The sequence below is a fragment of the Mustela lutreola genome, chromosome 14 (assembly GCF_030435805.1).
Source record: "Mustela lutreola isolate mMusLut2 chromosome 14, mMusLut2.pri, whole genome shotgun sequence".
Taxonomy (NCBI): domain Eukaryota; kingdom Metazoa; phylum Chordata; class Mammalia; order Carnivora; family Mustelidae; genus Mustela; species Mustela lutreola.
In genome coordinates this window covers 46,851,293-46,867,047 of record NC_081303.1, presented here as the reverse complement: position 1 = coordinate 46,867,047, position 15,755 = coordinate 46,851,293, and the positions used below count along the sequence as shown (strand labels likewise).

Below are 15,755 nucleotides of genomic sequence, written 5' to 3'. Positions count from 1 at the left end.
ATCTCTACACCCAGCGCCGGGGCTCGAACCCATGACCCTGAGAACAGGAATCCCATGCTTCTTGGACTGAACCAGCCAGACACCCTGATGAACAATAATTTCTTGCCTCGAAGAGCAATGGTGAGCGTAGAAGAGCCATCCATGGGAAACTTGAGCTCTTAAACTGTAAGAGTGTCTGAATTTGTCCTACTGGCACCAGGAACCCCACAGACTCCTAAGTCTCTGGGTGTGTGGGAGGAATGTGCTTAATCTTTCTTAACAGCCTCACCTACTGAGAGGCAGCTGACAGGTGAGGTCACAGTGGGCTGTGACATTCAATTCATTTTAATCCAACACCCCCAAATGCTAAAGACAGATGCAGTGGTATTAGATAGGGGTTAAGCAGCTTGAGAATGAATGCCCTGGATTCAGACCCAACCTAGCACTGATCTCAGGGGGTGCCGCCCCCGAAGCCTGCAGCTTTATGATCGGCCTGATGGAGAGCTGGCTGGGAGGCGGTTCTCAAGGAGAATTACCTTCCTTTCCCTGCACTGACATTCCTTTAGGCCAAATCCTCTTAAATCAAAAGTATAAACACCGAATTCCCAAACCCTCCAGAAACCTCAAAGGGTAAGTCAGAGTCAGAAAATGGATAGACGGTCTCAAAAAGGATAGGGAAAAATGCCCAGTACACATTCAAAAAAATCACAGTGACTCATTTCCTCTTTGAAGTGACACTTGGCTAGCAGATGCCCTTAGGTCTTTTTTTTTTTTTTTTTTAATGTAACCTTCAAGATGTGAAACGTCCTTTAAAATAATAAAAGCAAAGGATTTGCTGCCTTTCTGTAGGATTACTGCACCCTCAATGGTGCCGCTAACCGTCTAGGTTCCTGACATTGCACTAAATCCTGATCATCCAAGGTTAACCTCAACTACTGGATTGATTTTGTCTGACCCAGGATTGGATTTTCCTCCCAACATTCATTTCACTCCCACTGCTCAAATAAAGAAAGACATGATTGTCAAGCTCAGGCTAGCAAGTTTTTATTGAGAACGGTAACTGACACGGACGATTCTGGTGTCCCCAGCTGAGTGATAGAGAATTTGAATGTCTGGTGAAAGATTTCAGAATCTTCTGTCCAGAGGGAAGGGCCAAGATAATTTCCAGAGTAGGTCCATCTGCTTCATGGGGATGGGGAGAGGATACAAAACTAGGGTAGGCCTAGCACTTTCGGGGAAATTGTCAGGAGGAATTAAGTGGACAGTGCACACTGAGGCTAGTCCCCACGGCTTTGGTGAGCTTTGAAAATGCAAACCCCGGGGAAAATGAACTGATAGTGACTAATGATACAGCATAGACAGCTACAAAGATGACTAAAGGCAAAAGGGCATTCAATTCCCATATTCTGCCGAATTTTTTGGAGAGTGAGAGGGCCAGAGGGTCTGACTTCGAGAAGGTATTTCTCAGAAGGCAGTGGCTATTGTAGGGGTTCAGAGAAAGCATAGCTGGAGATGGCATAGCTTTTGGGGGGTGGTGGGCTATGTCTGGTATTCTGACCAGCTCCATTCCCAATGGGGCAGAGAAGGAAACCATTTCCCTTCCTTCTACTTGGCGAACCTGTGGGTGTCCAGATTGCTGTCTGCTTCATCTCCTTAGACCTTTATTGGACTGAAGAAATCAGCCCCATTGCCCACTGGGCTGAGAGAACGGCTGCTCTCAGCAGGCTGGTTTGGGGGCGGGAGTTCCAAAAGCGCTGAGGTCCTGAGAAAGCTGATGGAGGCGGCTCTGGGAGTCCAGGCAGGGCCGGCCCGAGCGCGTTGCCGGCAGCAGAGAAGGCAGGTCTGGGGAGTTTCTCCCGCTCGATTCCCCGGGGCCTCCCTCCCCTGCGGGCTCCGGGGCCGCCACCTCCCCAGGCGGGGGACAAGCTAGAGCAGGGCCGGGCCAGCGCTAGCCGTCCGCGCTCTCTCGCAGCTGCCGGCGGGGCTCCGGAACAAGGAGCTGTCGTCCCTGGAGAGCGAGGACGCCGAGCTGCCCCCGCGCGCCGGGCGGTCGGGGCGCCCGCAGACCCCGCGCCAGGCCCGGGCGCGGAACGAGCGGTCCAGCAGCAGGTAGATGAGCGGGTTGGCGCAGCTGTTGACGAAGGCCAGGCAGGTGGCGATGCTGAGGCCCCAGCGCAGCGCCAGCAGCAGGCCGCAGGGCAGCGGCAGCGCCCCCAGGCGTGCCAGGTGGAAGACGGCCCGCAGGGCGCCGAAGGGCAGCCAGGAGCCCACGAACGCGCCCTCGACGGCGAAGATGATGCGCAGCGAGTTCCTCCGGGCCCGGCCCAGGTGCGGCGGCCGGCGCAGGCGGCGCGAGATGAGGCAGTAGCAGACCAGGCTGACGCCCAGGGGCAGCGCGCAGGTGAGCAGCAGCAGCAGCAGGCTCAGCGCCTGCAAGGCGTCGGAGGGCTCCTCCCCGCACTGGCTGCCCCGGCCGCCGGGGAGGGGCTGCAGCTCCCGGTAGGCCAGGGAGGGCAGGCCGGCCAGGAGCGCCGTGGCCCAGACGCTGCAGCAGGCGGCCAGCGCGCAGCGCGGGGTGCGCAGCGGCCGCGCGTCGAGCAGCTTCACCACCGCCAGGTAGCGGTCCACGCTGAGCCCCGCCAGCAGCAGCGCGCCTGCGCAGCGCGTGCCGGCCAGCGCGAAGCCGCTGAGCTTGCACAGGCCCTCGCCGAAGGGCCAGCGGCCGCCGCGCGCCGTGGCCACGGCCCACAGCGGCAGCGTGAGCACGAGGCCCAGGTCGGCGGCGGCCAGGTGCAGCACGAAGGTGTCCACGAGCCGCCGCGCGCCGCGCCGCCCGACCAGCAGCCACACCACGAAGGAGTTGCCCAGCAGGCCCACCACGAAGGCCACCAGGTAGAGCACGGGCACGTAGGCGTAGCTGTAGGGCAGGTCCCGGACCCGGCACAGCTCCAGGTCCTCCAGGTCCTCCAGGTCGCCGGACCCTGAGTAGTCCCAGGACGGCGTCCACGGGCTGGGGGTCCAGGGCTCGGTGAGAGGCATGGCGGGGGAGGACCGTGAGGCCCGTGGGGGACGCAGCCTGGGTGTGGGCGGCAGCAGCTCTGAGCGAGAGGTTGTGTTGTGTGTGTGTGTGTGGGGGGGGGGGGTGGGTTGCTCTTCACGGCTGGTGCCCAGCACCTCCCTTCCTGCCACCCAGACCGAAGCAGGTGGGTGGGCAGGAAGGTGAGGGAGGAGCGGGGTGGCGTGGGAGGGGCAGGCTCCTGGGTAGAGGCCTACGATTTGGGGCTGGCCCCAGGGGAAGTGCAGGGAACCCGGCAGAGGAGACTTGGAGAGGGTTCTTGGAGAAAAGGTCCCTCCCAGTGGGAGCCCTCTGGTCGGACGTCAGGTTGCAAGAGTTGGCGGGTGCCCGACAGCCCCCATCTGTTTCCATCTCCCACTTGGTTCCCGTCGGTGCTCGGCTCTGTGGTTTCCTCTAGTTTTATTCGAGGTGAGGGGCTAGAACCCCCGCTGACGGTTTTGTAAGGGGGCGGTGTTGCGGCAGCCTGCTGCGGGTTCACGTGTTCTCTAGGAAAAAGGGGTTCTGCTGTCTGGTGCACAACAGGGCCAGGGTGAAGGGGGGTCTCCACCTGGGAGCCCACTTCCTCATCAGGAATTGGCCACCAGAGCTCTCCAGCTGTTTTTAGCCTCCTGAGGCACCAGGTTAAATGTCCTAACTCAAAGAGTGGCTTTTTCTGACCAAATCAGCTCCTTATGGAGCCACACGGGAAGGTTTTAAGCTAGAAAGGAAGGAGTATCCAGACAGAAAAGGTGAGGGGCCTGGGATTTAATCCCAGCCCTTGTTTATCTGCCCTCATCTGGCCAAATCTCCCTGTTAAGCCAAACACAGATGTAAATTTAGGACGAAAGATGACTCAAGATGGTACCTAATTTAGAGCAGATTAGAAGTCAGAAGTTTCGAGGAGGGTGAGAGCCCTTATGGTAGGAGTCAGGGGAGGACTGATGAACCGGTGAGAGTGACGCCTGGCCTTGAAGGGGGTTGCCCCCCGCGAGAAGATGGGGGGTGAAGGAAAGCTTGCCTTTTCTCCAGGAGGTACCCTCTCTTCTCGCATTCGGTAGGTTGCCTTTTCATTGTGTGCATGGTTTCCATTGCGATGCAAAAGCCTTTTAGTTTGGTGTGCTGTTTCTACAGCAAGGAATTCTGGGCAACTCTAGTTAGGTCCAGATCCTTTTTTTAAGAAAAATTTTAAAAATGTTATATATTGAAGTACCGACATACAATATTATATTAGTTTCAGGTGTATTAAATAGGGATTTGACAATTCTGTACGTTACGCAGTGCTTAGCACCGTAAGTGTATTTACCGTCTGCATGATACTGTGCAATGTTGCTACAGGATTAGTGACTATATTTCGTACGCTGTACTTTCCATTCCTGGGAATTATTTATTTTATAGCTGGAAGTCGGTACCTCTTAAACCCCTACACCTATTTTGCCCACCCTCCAACTCTCCTCCTTTCTGGCAACTACCAGGTCTCTGTATTTATGAGTCTATTTTTGTTGTTTATTTGTTCATTTTTTTTTAGGTTTTATTTTTTTTCTTAAGATTTTATTTATGTATTTGACAGACAGAGATCACAAGTAGGCAGAGAGGCAGGCGGCGGTGGGTGGGGAGGGGGCTGGTGTGTGGAAGCAGGCTCCGTGCTGAGCAGAGAGCCCTATGAGGGGCGCAGTCCTAGGACCTTGAGATCATGACCTGAGCCGAAGGCAGAGGCTCAACCCACTGACGCACCCAGGTGCCCCATTTTTAGGTTTTATGTATATGAGTGAAATAAAAAATGGCATTTGCCTTTCTCTGAAAATTTCATTTGGCAGGATCTTGGTCCTTTTTTATGACTGATATTTCATTTCATATATATATATTTTTTATGACATATTTCATTTCATATATATATAATTAGAGCATATATAGAATATGTAGAGAACACATAGACACACCACATTTCCTTTGTTTGTCTATCAGTAAACACAGGCTGTGTCCACATCTCGGCTATTGTAAATAATGATGTAATGGGGGCACCTGGGTGGCACAGTCAGTTAAGCGTCTGCCTTCAGTTAAGGTCATGACCCCAGGATCCTGGAATCGGGCTCCCTGTTCGGCGGCAAGCCTGCTTCTCTCTCTCCTCCCAACTCCTGCTCTCTCTTGCTATCTTTGTCTTTCTCTCAAATAAATAAAATCTTTTAAAAAAATGATTCTGCAATGAACATGGAGTGTAGATGTATTTTCGAATTAGTGTTTTCATTTTCTTTGGGTAGATATCCAAATGTATGATATTTCTATTTTTATTTTATTTAATTTATTTATTTATTTGGTAGACAGAGATCACAGTTAGACAGAGAGACAGGTAGAGAGAGAGGCAAGCAGGCTCCCTGCTGAGCAGAGAGCCCGATGTGAGGCTTGATCACAGGACCCTGAGATCATGACCTGAGCCGAAGGCAGAGGCTTAACCCACTGAGCCACCCAGGCGCCCCAATATTTCTGTTTTTATTGAGAAACCTCCATACTGCTTTCCAAAATGGTTGTGTCTATTTCTGTTCCCACCAGCAGAACCCAGAGGTTGCCTCTCTACCACATCCTCACCAACGCCTTGTTATTTCTTGTGTTTTTGGTACTAGCCATTCTGACTGGTGTGAGGGATCGCCCATTGTGGTTTTGATTTGCAATTCCTTGATGACGAGCGATGTCGAGCACCTTTTTAGGGTCTGTGGGCCATCTGGGTGTCTTCTTGGGAAAAATGTCTACTTAGGTCCTCTCCCCATTTTGGGTTATTTGTGGGGTTTTTTTGATGTTGAGCTGTTCTTTGTATATTTTGAATATTAACTCCTTATGGAATAGGTCATTTGCCAATATCTTCTCCCATCCAGTAGGTTGCCTTTTCATTTTGTTGACGGTTTCCTTTGCTGTGCAAAACTCTTTATTTTGGTGTGGTCCTGATTGTTAATTTTTGCTTCTGTTCCGGGTCTGAATTCTTAGCAGACATCGCTCCTAGGAGAGACACTGTGTTGGGACCAATGGTTCTGTGTCTGTGCCCACTGAGAGCCCACCACACTGTCACCAGGAATGAGTGACTGACTGACCTGTTGGGCGCTCTGGTATGAAAATTTGAGGCGGATTATCGATTTTGATTCGATTCACTTAACAGTGAGCACTGTCATGGAGCAGGCAGCATGTCCGGCATCGAGAGAGCTGCCGTTCTTGACCTTAGAGCCTCGCTGTTGAGGCAGGAGACAGATACAGATGCCCGGGCAGTGGCCAGCATACCAGACGTCAAACTGAGAAAGGCGGAAGTGCTCTTGGAGGTTAGAGGAAAGAGCAATTACTTCTTCTTCTTTTTTTTTTTTTAAAGATTTTATTTATTTATTTGACAGAGATCACAAGTAGGCAGAGAGAGAGGATGGAAGCAGGCTCCCCGCTGAGCAGAGAGCTCAATGCAGAGCTTGACCCCAGGACCCTGAGACCATGACCTGAGCCGACGGCAGAGGCTTTAACCCACTGAACCACCCAGGTGCCGCAAGAGCAGTTACTTCTGATGGAAGAGACATCAGAAAAGGCCTTCCAGGAGATAACCCTGGAGTGCAGGTCCTGGAAGGAGCTGGAAGGTGAAATAGAGCAGCAGGACATGGGCCCAGTGTGACCAGAGCCCAGGGTGGGAAGCGGGTGGCAGGAGAGGAAACAGGAAAGGTAGCAGCATGCAGGTCACAGGACCATCTTGATTTCACTGTATAGGTAGTGGAGAGTCACTGGACATTTGTGAGTAGGGCATGACCTCTTTCTGTTTTGAAAAGGTCACTGGCAGAACTGTGGATTGGACCGGGGAGAGGAGAGGCTCAGGCCAGGGAGAACCCAGAGTAGGCTGTCGTAATTCTTTGGGTGTGGGGGGAGAGAGAGCACCTGAAATAGATTACCGGTGGTGGGGACAGAAGGGCGAGCATCAAGAGATCATGATAACGTTGCGGGTCTCAGCAGAGAGGAGTCAACTATGGGCATGGGGTGGCTGTGTTTGGGAACTATATGGATGCCGTCCCATTTGCTGGGCTCAGGGAACACAGAGGGGCCCGTGCGTGTAGGTGTCCTGTTTCCTGTTGTTTCAAGGTTGGGTCATGAAATAATGAATGATCCAAACCAGGGCATTTCTGAGAGCGAGAGGATCTATGGTAATTAACCCGGGCCATAAACCAGGACTGCTCTGGGCAAACTGAGACACAAAGTCATTCTAGCCTGATGTCCCTGTGGTCCACGAGGGTCCTCAGGGAGTGGGAAAGCTTAAGGAGCCTTGGCCGTGCCCATATCCAGGCCATTCTTGTCAAGGTTGTCTTTCCCCGGCCAATTACAAGAGGTAGAGAGACACACTGTAGAGGAGAGGCCGGGGAATGAATGGTTTTGGCTCCACCCTCCATGGGCATCCCGGGCCTCGAGCTTGAGTTTCCTCTGAAGACCTGCCCATAGGGTGGGAACCTGTGGGGGCTGCTGGAGATTCAGAACAGTTTTGCTCATCCCTAGAAGGATTTTTCTTTCTTTCTTTTTTTTTTTTTTTCCTTCACATTCCATTTCAGAAGTCCTCCACATACTTTTTTTTAACACAACAGTTTAAGAATCGTTCGTCATTAGAATGCACGCAGTTTCATTGTCTGCTCACCGCCAGGTGAGAAAGAAGAATGGGGCAAGGGACCGAGAGGGAAGCCTGGGGAGGGGGGTGAGCGGGAAGGAGAAGTAGGTTGTTTATTAAAAACACAGATTCTTGCTTCCTGGAGCTGTGGTCTCATACCCAAGGGAAGTGTGTGGCCCAGAGCACATGGCAGATTCTCTGTGCTACTGCTGAGCCCTGTGGGTCTTTGTGAACCTGTCTGGATGCGAGGAAGCAGCAAAGGCCAGAGCTGGAGAGATTTCTATCCAACTTTCAGTCACCGAGGCCAACTCCACGATTCTGCTCGCTCTCCTCCTGGGGTGGGGGCTGTTGGTGGTGGATGTTCCCCCGCAGGATTAGAAGAAGTCAGCTACTAGAACATTCATCCTGCTCAGCCAAGGATCTTGGCCCTTTTCTGGCAGGTGTCAACAGAGCAAAGCAGAGGTGGTCTTCCCTCTCCCTATACCTCACCCCCAGGAATCTTCTCTGACCTCCATCCCTTAAGGGTCTTCCTCTCTCTGGACCAGCTTTGTTACATGGGTCAGCCCTGCCTTGCCTGTAGAGCTTCTCTCTGTCCCTCACTGTGACTGACAGCAGAAGAGACAATAAATATCTAAGGCTTTGAACTAGGTTGCCTTCAGGAATAGGTTTATTTTTGTTCCTTTATGAGCTATCTATGTAAGCTTTTACAACTTCTTCCCCCACTTTGAATTTTTCTATACACATAATCTTAACCCTTCAGGAAAAATTTTGAACATTATATTTGCCTTTTTCATCATAAAGGCCAAATAAGCAGATTATAGACTGAGTAAGGTATGTCCACCCAGACCCAACACAGAGCGACCATATGTAGCATTTTGGTGAATTTGTTTCCAGCCAGAGGAGAGAATCGATTTGTAATCCCATCATTCTTGGATTTTCTATTTTTTTCACATTCCATTTCAGATGTTCTTCACATACTTTTTTAACACAACAGTTTAAGAATCATTAGTAATTAGGGTGCATAATTTCATCGTCTGCTTATTTTAATGCCATATAAACCTACATTTTTCTAGGTTGTTTAATATTTATGTTTAATATAATGTTTCTAATAATTTGACTTGGGATATTTTGGATTTCTCCAGTATTTTTTGCTGTTACAGAAATTCGTAACAAATAACTGCATTTGTGAACTTTCTTTTTCACACTGTTCTCATAGTGTAGTGACCTTTGTGAAGGTCACAGGCTGTGAAAATGGCTCAATGCAGATGCTTATAAAGACCAGGAATTGTACGTATGGCATCATATGAGGGTTTTGGGTTCAACACAATCTTGTCAAAAATATTCTTCAGTAAGATTTTTTTCCACTTTAATAAGTAGGGAGGTAAGGGCGCTTGGGTGGCTTAGTGGGTTAAGCAGCTGCGTTCGGCTCAGGTCATGATCTCAGAGTCCTGGGATCGAGCCCCGCATCGGGCTCTCTGCTCAGTGTGGATCCTGCTTCCTCCTCTCTCTGCCTGCTTGTGATCTCTCTCTGTCAAATAAATAAATAAAATCTTTAAAAAAAGGGAGGTAAAAATGGTTCCTTCATTTTAATATATATTTCTTTGAATGTAAGATTAAAAGTCGTTCTGTACTTAATTCTTCTTATGTGAACTGTCTAATCATGTCCTTCATACATTTATCTACTATTTTTTATATGAACTATTTAGGATTAAACATTGTCCCATTTAATTCAAATATTCTTTCAGATTTTTTTTTCTTGGCTGTTTCCTTTATTTTTAATTTTACATTTTCAGCAGTTCCAGAGTTTAGAATGTTACTTTTTCTTTGGTCTAAAAACAGTCAACAGTATTATTAAAAAATAACTTCCTAGCATCTTTTTTTAATCCACCTACAGTGTAAATGTGGTTTTTTTGCTTTTTTTAGATTTCTAACTTTCCCAACACTATTACATTAAAAATATTTTTTTAAAAACCCTGTTCTCCCGGTTGTGATGTCGAATTTATCGAATATGTATTTTATGTCATTATGTCTGCCTGTGGTTAGTGAACAAACAGAATGGGTCCGATTAGATCAGTGGCAGGAGTCTGGCTTCTGTACCAGCTTTATGACTTGGCAGCGGTGCAATCTTGGGCTCCACACTCCACATCTTAAGATGGATGTGATTGCATCCACCTGATTGGGGCTTGTGAAGATGTGAGCCAGTGCAGCTCACACCCGAGTGGGGTGTGAGCAGGCATCCAGTAGATGCCCTCCCTCTCTCTGGGCTCTGCACCCGCACCCCCAGCACCCCGCACTCCTGGCCTGGGTTGCATGGCAGAGGACCTCTCGTTTCCCCTGCTTGTGCCACCCCTCCTCCCCTCCAGGACACGAGGCTTTCTGTGCACATAGTAGGTGATCAATAAATGCTTTTGGAATTGCATTGGGAATCCAGAGATATCCCCATCTAGGGGAGTGGTCTTAAGCCTTGGACAACCAGAGTTCACTGGACCTGGTGTCACTGATGGTGAATTTCCCAGGGTGACATAAGGCTGCGAACTGCTGACAAGGCCAAAACACAAACAGATGGCAGGATGCCAGTGCAGCTGCGGTTCACAGGGAGATCAGCAGTGATGGGGACCTGAGTGGGAGGAAAACCCCACAAAGCCATGTGTCCTTGTGTGTCCACACCCTCTCTGGATAAGTACTGAGTGGGGAGTGTTCTGTTTTATTCACTATTACTGACTGGTTGCCATGATGAGGTTTCCCATAGGCCCCAACCCCTGAGCCCCAGGGAGGATCCTGGGAGGGTAGGTGGGCAGGGAGCCGCAGGTTAGCGAAGACCGCGTTCCTGCCCCTGCCCCGCAGCCTCACCCCCCAAGGGGAGGCACACACTGGGGAATGGGCCCCACCCGGGATGCCAGAGGCCACGCAGAACGTTTCAGATGGTTGATCATTTCCGAAACTTTCAGGTGCTAAATATGGGGTGGCTGGGAAAGGGCAGCATCTGAGTTGGCCACGGGCCTTTGGGCTTCAGCCCACACTGCTGAGGGGTGACTCAGTGTGAAAGCCCGTGGCCCGCAGCTGTGTGTCTGTCTTGGGATGTACCCCAGACTTCGTTGTTGGCCTTTAGGAGCCCTGGGGGAAGAATTAGAATGGATGTGGAGGGTGAGGGCAGGAGTGCGGCTTCCAAGGAAAGTAAGGCTCCGCTCTGTCCTCCCTGCAGGTTTCCGCAGCTCCGAGGTTCAAGGCCGAAACAAAACCATCAGAAATTTAAAAGACAGGCACTAGGGAAGTCCCTTAATATAAAAATGGCCCCAGAATTTGTTTGGAAAGGAAGTAACATTTTTCTCTTTGTAATTATTCTGCCCACAGAAGCTTCTAAACTAGGACTTGCAATGACTTTTCAGTGATTTTACAGAAAGTTGGTTATGGGAAAGTTAGTGTGAATTTTCAGTTACTTGCAGCAGGAATTCGGCTATGTTCCCTGTGGGTTGCTAGGGACTCCCCCGCACTTGGCCGCAGTTCTGCCACAGATCAGTGAAACCTGTTTCTAAGGTCACCTTCAATTCAGACTGATGCTGGAAACGGCCCCTTCCTACCACAGGGCGAGCACTCAATGAGGCAACATAATGGACACAGTGCTTCCTCTCCGGCAGCTAACACAGTATTAGAGAAAATGAACTGCAACGTACAAATATCTTTGATATGAGGCTGACTGTGATAGCCCACATTATATCAAGATTAAGGCAGGTCAGCCTCTCTGAAGAAGAGGTCTGTGTTATAGGAAGGGCGACATGAAAGACAGGAGTGAGAACTTTCGTGGTCCCAAGCAGCAAAAGGTAACAAATCACCTCAATACCCCAGCCCCATCCTCTCTGCAACCGAAAACCCAAACAGTAAACTGTAAAATAAATATGAGAAAGTCCTTACAGTTTGATTTTTTTCACGATAACTGTGATGAGTTATTTTGAAATGTCGATTTTTTCTGAGTTTTGGTGCCTGTTGGATATGTGACTATCAGATATTCTGATGTTGCTGAAAAGCCAACTTGCGGCAAGCCTGGGAGGGCTAAAACTGCTGAACTCAGGAGCTTGAGTTTTATACGGTGAGGATAAGGCCCCTTGGGAGTTTTTGACTAATGGGGAGGACACGGTGAAAGCAGTGCTTTAGGAAAACCCAGGACTGATTGGCAGCACTGTTTGTGGGGGAGAAATGGAATCAGGGAAGGATGAGTCGGAGGGTCTTGCAGAGTTTAAGCAGGAACTGTTGGCACCTGACATGAGGCTGGTCCAGAAAGATGAGGAACAGACTGACAGCGTGAACACGGACAGGATCTGGTGGTTGTCTAGGTACGAGGAGGTGTCCTCCGTGGACAGAGGAAGCAGACAGACAAGACTGTGAAGGTTTCAGCCATGGTGGCTGGACATATACCAGGAAGGCATTGGTTTTACTAGGAGGTTGACAGTGTTTTTAAACTGGTTGAGTTGGGAAAAATCTTAAAGGAAAGAGGGTCACGTGGCTGGCTCAGTCCGTTAAGCATCTGCCTTTGGTTCAGGTCATGATCCCGGGGTTCTGGGATCGAGTCTTGCTGAGCAGGAGTCTGCTTCTCCCTCTCCCTTTGCCTGCTGCTCCCCCTGCTTGTGCTGTCAAATAAATAAAAATCTTTAAAAATAACAGAAAAAAGAAACCGGTTGAGTTGGGGAGAGTGGAACTTCCAGGTGAGAGGCGGAGCTGGCAGTCAGGTGCCCGAGTGGGGCTGCAGGGAGCTTTCGGGCTGGAGATGGAGGAGCTGTGCAGAAGGGCCAGTCGGAGCTGGTACTGAAGACCTTCTTAGAAGGGAAGTAGAGGTTGAGCAGGGCCGGAGGAGAACTAAGCCTTGGGATTGCCTATAATTTGCGGGGGGTGGGGGCAATATGAGGAGCTAAGAGAGGAGGTAGGGGAACCGAACACCATTATGTCACGGTCACTGATGGTTTGAATTTCCAAGCTGTACCCGGGTCCCCTGGAATGGTCTATATAAAGCAGAGGGAGTCAGACCAGGTTAGTCAACGTGGGGCTGGTATTTTTAGGCAAAAATATCTATAGTAGGAAATCAGTGGTAGCCTGGCAGAAATCCGACTAAGTTTTGGGTGTGATTTTGAATCTGGACTAGGCAGTCCTCCATACATTTATTCATTTGACACATCATTCTTGAATCCCTATTGCATTTAGGCACCGAATGTAAAGGTGAAGAACCCAAGCATGACCCACCTGATATGCACAGAGGTGTCTATGGTCCTCCCAAGTGTTCCAGAGCAGCCCCCTGATGAGACTGCGAACTCGGGTTTTCTCTGTCTGGTAGGAGGGGACAACAGAGCAGCAAAAAGCAGTGCAGTGCAGCGGTCTCTGGCTACGAACGTGAAGAGGAAGCATCGTACGGTCAGCTGGCTTTGTCAGATGCTGACGATCTCGGAAAGTAGGCCTTTAAGGTCTGTCACCAGAACGATGCCTTTGCAACTCAGAACTCAAGTCTGAAGAAGACTGGGCTAGGACGGGCCCCTTATTGGCTGGTGATGCAACTTAAGTCTTACATTCTTTATATAAAGTCAGTTTTGGTAAGAGTGAACTTGCTTATGAACAAGAACCTTTTAACTCTTCATAAGAAGGGGGCTTATCTGTCCCATGCTTCGGGTCCACACCTCTCTTAGAGCATAGTTTATCAGATGCTTGTAAAGGTCTAACCGCATCCGCCTCAAGACAGGGGCTCCTTGATGGAAGAGCCCCCGTGTCTTTGTGACCTAGTCTCTCGCACCTCATTACTGTTTCCTGGATACATTTGATCAGGCTGTCAGCAGAATCCTTTTCTTTCCACCCCATCCGTACTTTCTCCGTTCCTCTCTTCTTAGGAATCTAGATGTTTAAGAGTGTAGGGACCCACCAGGCTGATTTTAGCCATTTTGGGGTTGATGCTGGCTACAGTTATTAGGCAAGAGAACAAAATCCACTGTAACAAGTTCTTAGCGTTCCCTCAGTGGTGAATATATTACTAACTAGTACAGTTATCAGACCTCACGTAGTTTTCTTCCACCACATCCACAGCAGCGGAGGTCATGCACCGTGCGGCACAGCGAAGGGGAGGGGAAATCAGGTTTAGACTTGAGCTGTGAGGTGGCCACTTAACTAGCTTTGTGTCCCTGGCGGTTACTGACCTCTGAAGCTTGATCATCCCCATCTGTGAAATGGAGATCTTGGTATCTCTTCACAGAAAGAAAAGAAGTACTTTCACTTCATAAAGCAGTATTATAGTGAAGAGTTTCTGCTTGCTTGAGGGTTGAGAGCCACATTGCCTTTCTCATATAAACAGGCAGACCATGAATATGGGTAACTGGGTGGGGTCAGGAATCAGTGCCGCCAAACAGAGCTGGAAACCAGTTGTGCTGCCAACGACACAGGCCGTGCTGTGCGTCGTCCAGCCCCGGGTGCTTCTGACACCAGCAGGTGCTCCTGAAGGAAGAGCAGATCAGCCACCTAAAACAACAGACTGCGGTGAAGCAGAATGAAGGACAGCCGTATTTTAAGTACCACAGCGGCTATCCTTACCACGGTAAAAAACACAAAAGTCTTCAAACATTTTTTTTTAACTTGTTTGCTTTTATCTTCTTCAATGGAAAGTGGAAGAACTCTTTTTTCTTTTTCTGACATAACTATAAGCCACTGTGGATAGAGGTAACGAGTTACAGACACCACAGTGACATTAAACATATACGCAAGCTAACTCTCGCTGTCTGCGCATCTGGACGTGGAATGCCGAACCGCCAGAAGGCCTGTGCCCCAGATGCCAACAGCAGACAACCGGAAGATTCTAGATAGCCTTAAGTGACGAGCAGCTGGGAAGTAACAACCGAGGCGCACGCCACCCTCCCTGAAATGATAAGAGCATTGTTCATTTGTTTCTTTTAAAGGCAAAACTGCCATTAGAAGAAGATACAGAGTTTTATATATTTCTTGAAGATTTTATTTGAGACCATGAGTTCGTGAGCAGAGAGAGGGGCAGAGGGACAAGCAGACTCTGCACTGAGGACACCAGGGTGGATCTCAGGACCCTGAGATCAGGACCTGACGTGAAACCAGGAGTGGGATGCTAACCGACTGAGCCACCCAGGTGCCCCAGATTAAGATGTGTTTTTCCAATGCCTGATTCCTAGGTCAGAGTATTATAACTCTGTTTCTTTTGCTGGTTATTCTTTATTATTTTGCCGTGTGCACAGGTTACAAAATAAAAATGTTCCTGTTCACTGTAGAACATTTCCCTTTACCTAGGTTTTGTTTGTTTTAAGATTTTAATTTAGTAGAGGGAGAAGAAGGCTCCCTGCTAAGCAAGGAGCCAATGCAGGACTCAGTCCCAGAATCCTGGGATCATGATCTAAGGCAAAGGCCGATACTTAATGGACTAAGCCACGCAGGCATCCTTCCCTCTGCCTTGTTAAGAACTGTCAAGCAGCCAAATCAGGGAACACGCTCTCAAATTATGAGTGGGCTCTAGGGTGCCATGGTCTGTGTAGACTTCTCTAATGCTGCATGAGTCTTCAGGTTAAATATTTTTATTTCTGAAAATCAAGGCACTGCAAAATACTATGGAAGTTACAGCTGGGTTCTGAAGCTGGGGTACCCTATCAGAGGACCTAAAGGTAGAGAACCGCACTTACAGTTAGCAACACCAGGTATTTCTTCAGGTATATAGTTGTGTATGAAGACTTTGTTGTTGTTTTGTTATTAGATATTTTTTTCTTAATCGCTCTGGACTGAATGAATATAATCCACAAAATCAAAGTGAAACTTAGAGAGTAAATCAAGAACTGTTCATTAGCCGTTCAATTTCAAAGGTATAAAGTGTTAATTCTAGTACATTTTAATCATTCACCAAAAGAAAGGGATTTAACATGGACAGAAAGCTGTATCATGAGCACAAGCATTTAAACTCCACTATGTAGGTGGTCTGAGCTAAGCACAGAAAGTTACAGACTTTTTAACATTGCCTTAAGTCAGTATTCAGACAGTGTCTAATACTACCAAAAGTTGCCTCTAGTGAATAGTCAAACTGTTACATTTAAACATAGGTTAAGGGCACCTGGGTGGCTCAGCAGGTTAAGCGTCTGC

At 49.0% G+C, this 15,755-nt stretch overlaps 1 protein-coding gene and 1 long non-coding RNA gene across 2 annotated transcripts in view; one reads left to right on the top strand and one right to left on the bottom strand.

Annotated features, from left to right (window-relative positions):
- Positions 1-15,755, top strand: part of LOC131815242 (uncharacterized) — a 43,744-nt gene that overhangs the window by 13,335 nt on the left and 14,654 nt on the right. The window lies entirely within an intron of this gene.
- Positions 1,008-4,109, bottom strand: GPR25 (G protein-coupled receptor 25). The gene has a single exon (XM_059146936.1). The coding sequence runs from the start codon at positions 3,016-3,018 to the stop codon at positions 1,906-1,908; it is 1,113 nt and encodes a 370-aa protein (XP_059002919.1). The 5' UTR covers positions 3,019-4,109; the 3' UTR covers positions 1,008-1,905.